The sequence below is a fragment of the Glycine max genome, chromosome 7 (assembly GCF_000004515.6).
Source record: "Glycine max cultivar Williams 82 chromosome 7, Glycine_max_v4.0, whole genome shotgun sequence".
Classification (NCBI taxonomy): domain Eukaryota; kingdom Viridiplantae; phylum Streptophyta; class Magnoliopsida; order Fabales; family Fabaceae; genus Glycine; species Glycine max.
The window spans coordinates 35,095,920-35,098,521 of NC_038243.2; the positions used below are offsets into that span (position 1 = coordinate 35,095,920).

Here is a 2,602-nt window from a genome sequence, read left to right on the forward strand (position 1 = left end):
GAGAGCTATAGGATAGGACATCTGGCCTTAGCGACGAGAGAATTCCGTCATCTGAATCTTCTTCATCATTTCCCACTGAACTAAGAGAAATCGAAGTTGGTGCATCTGAAGCAAACATAGTGGCAGAAGATCAACCACCAAGGGTGACTCTTGAAGACTATTCTAGTTCTACTATGTTGTAGTTTTTCACTAGCATAGCGCAGCCAGAAGTTCAAGCAACAAATATTTCATACCTTCATTCCTTGATTCAACTTATTCAAGGAAATCTCTTTCATGGTTTGCTAAATGAAGACCCCTATGCTCATTTAGCCACATACATTGAAATATGCAACATTGTAAAGATAATAGGAGTTCTGGAAGATGCCATCAGACTTAATCTCTTTTCATTTTCACTCGTTGGTGAAGCCAAGAGGTGACTGCAGTCATTTAAAGGAAACAACTTGAAGACTTGGGAAGAGGTGGTTGAGAAGTTTTTGAAGAAGTATTTTCATGAATCGAAGATAGCTGAGGGAAAGGCAGAGATTTCCTCATTCCATCAGTTCCATGATGAATCCTTGAGTGAAGCCTTGGAGCGCATTCGTGGTTTGCTTCGAAAGACTCTAACTCATGGGTTCACTGAACCTATTTAGCTTAACATTTTCATTGATGGTCTGTGCCCCCAATATAAACAATTGTTGGATGCTTCAGCTAGGGGAAAGATAAAATTAAAGACTCCTAAGGAAGCTATGGAATTGATTGAGAACATGGTAGCCAGCGATCATGCTATATTGCGTGATATGACTCACATTCCTACAAAGAGAAGTTTATTGGAGCTCACATCATAGGATGCTTTGTTGGCACAAAATAAGTTGTTAGCTAAACAACTTGAATCACTTACTGAGACTTTAAGCAAATTGCCAGCACAGTTGTAGGCAGCCCAACCTACTCATTCAACAGTCATGCAAGTTGGAGGTTGCAACATATGTGGAGGAGCTTATGAGTCTGGTGCATGTATGGCTCAAGATGATATGACCAAGGAGGTTAATTACATGGGAAATTAGAATAGGCAAGGATTTCATTCATGTGGCCTTTCAGGATATCAGCAAGGGGGGAATTTTTCTCATAACAAAGGTCAAGGTTGGCGGTCGCACCCTGGAAATCAGTTTAATAAAGATCAAAGAGGTCCATCTAATTGACCTCCCAACCAAGGGCCAAATCTGTATGAGGGGACCACCAAATTAGAAGACATAGTGACTCAATTTATGCAGGTTTCTATGTCCAATCACAAGAGCACAAAGTCAACAATCAAAAATCTAGAAATTCAAGTAGGACAGTTGGCTAAACAGTTAGCAGAAAATTCCTCTGGAAATTTTAGGGTAAACACAAAGAAAAACCCAAAGGAGGAGTGTAAGGCTATGATCACAAGAAGTCAAGGAAGAATGCTAGGGGGAAAGGAGAGTAAAAATAGTGAGGGAGATCTAGGAGAAGAGAAAAAAAAAGGGAGAAGGAGAACAGATGAAAGAAAGAGAAATAAGTGAGAAGGAGGAGGCAGAAAATGAGGAGAAAAATAAAAAGAGAGAGATTGAAGGAGTGGAGAGAAAAGAGACTGGAGAGAGGAACACTAAAAGTGAATTGGCTAGAGAGAGAAAGAGAGAGGTAGTCCCCAACCCAGTTAAGGAGGCTCCATACCCTTTGGTGCCATCTAAGAAGGACAAGGAGTGATATTTTGCTCGCTTCCTTGATATTTTCAAGAAGCTGAAGATCACAATTCCTTTTGGAGAGGCCTTGCAGAAAATGCCACTTTATACCAAGTTCTTGAAGGATCTCCTCATCAAAAAGGGTAAATATATCAACAATGAAAGTATAGTGGTGGAAGGAAATTGCAGTGCTATCATTCAAAGAATTCTACCACCAAAGTTCAAGGATCTAGGAAGTGTAACCATTCCATGTTCAATAGGGGCTGTGTTAGTGGGAAAAACACTGATTGATTTGGGAGCTAGCATCAATTTGATGCCACTTTCGATGTGCAGAAGAATTGGGAATTTAGAAATTGTGCCCACAAGAATGACACTTCAGCTTGCAGACCACTCAATCACACGACCTTATGGCGTGGTTGAAGATGTGTTAGTTAAAGTTTGCCAATTCACATTTCTTATAGATTTTTTTATAATGGACATTGAAGAGGATGCAGATATTCCACTAATTTTAGGCTGACCCTTTAATGTTGATAGCCAAATTTGTAGTTGATATAGGCAATGGTAACTTGGAAATAAGTTTTGATGATCATAAGGTTACCTTTAACTTATTTGACGCAATAAAGCATCCAAATGATCGCAAGGCATGTTTCAAAGTGGAAGCAGTTGAGCAAGAAGTTGCAATGGTGGTTTAAAGTATGACGTCTCACTCTTCACTGGAGAGAGCACTGATAAATGTTGCTGATTGCTTCACAAAGGAGGAAGACAAAGATTTGAGAAATTGTCTGGAGGAGTTGGATGGATTAAAAGTAAGTCCATCAGAGGAAGGTCCATTTGAAGAGCTAAAAAAAGACCTCCCAACAGAGAAATCCAAATTAGATTTAAAGGTCCTCCCAAAGCACTTCAAGTATGTATTTTTGGAGGACAAT

At 39.6% G+C, this 2,602-nt stretch overlaps 1 protein-coding gene across 1 annotated transcript; it reads left to right on the plus strand.

The window, feature by feature from the left end:
- The first annotated feature begins 1,773 nt into the window (after window positions 1-1,773).
- On the plus strand, window positions 1,774-2,368 carry LOC100807605 (uncharacterized). The gene is made up of 2 exons (XM_006584324.1): window positions 1,774-2,112; window positions 2,189-2,368. Exons 1-2 carry the CDS (start codon window positions 1,774-1,776, stop codon window positions 2,366-2,368), a joined length of 519 nt encoding a protein of 172 aa, XP_006584387.1.
- The last annotated feature ends 234 nt before the right edge of the window (window positions 2,369-2,602 follow it).

Excerpts from the sequence above, each read along its gene's own strand:
- LOC100807605 (XM_006584324.1), top strand. The coding sequence starts at position 1,774 with ATGCCACTTTATACCAAGTTCTTGAAGGATCTCCTCATCAAAAAGGGT. Across the intron at positions 2,113-2,188 it reads TTGAAGATGTGTTAGTTAAA|GCTGACCCTTTAATGTTGAT; the intron begins GTTTGCCAATTC and ends CACTAATTTTAG.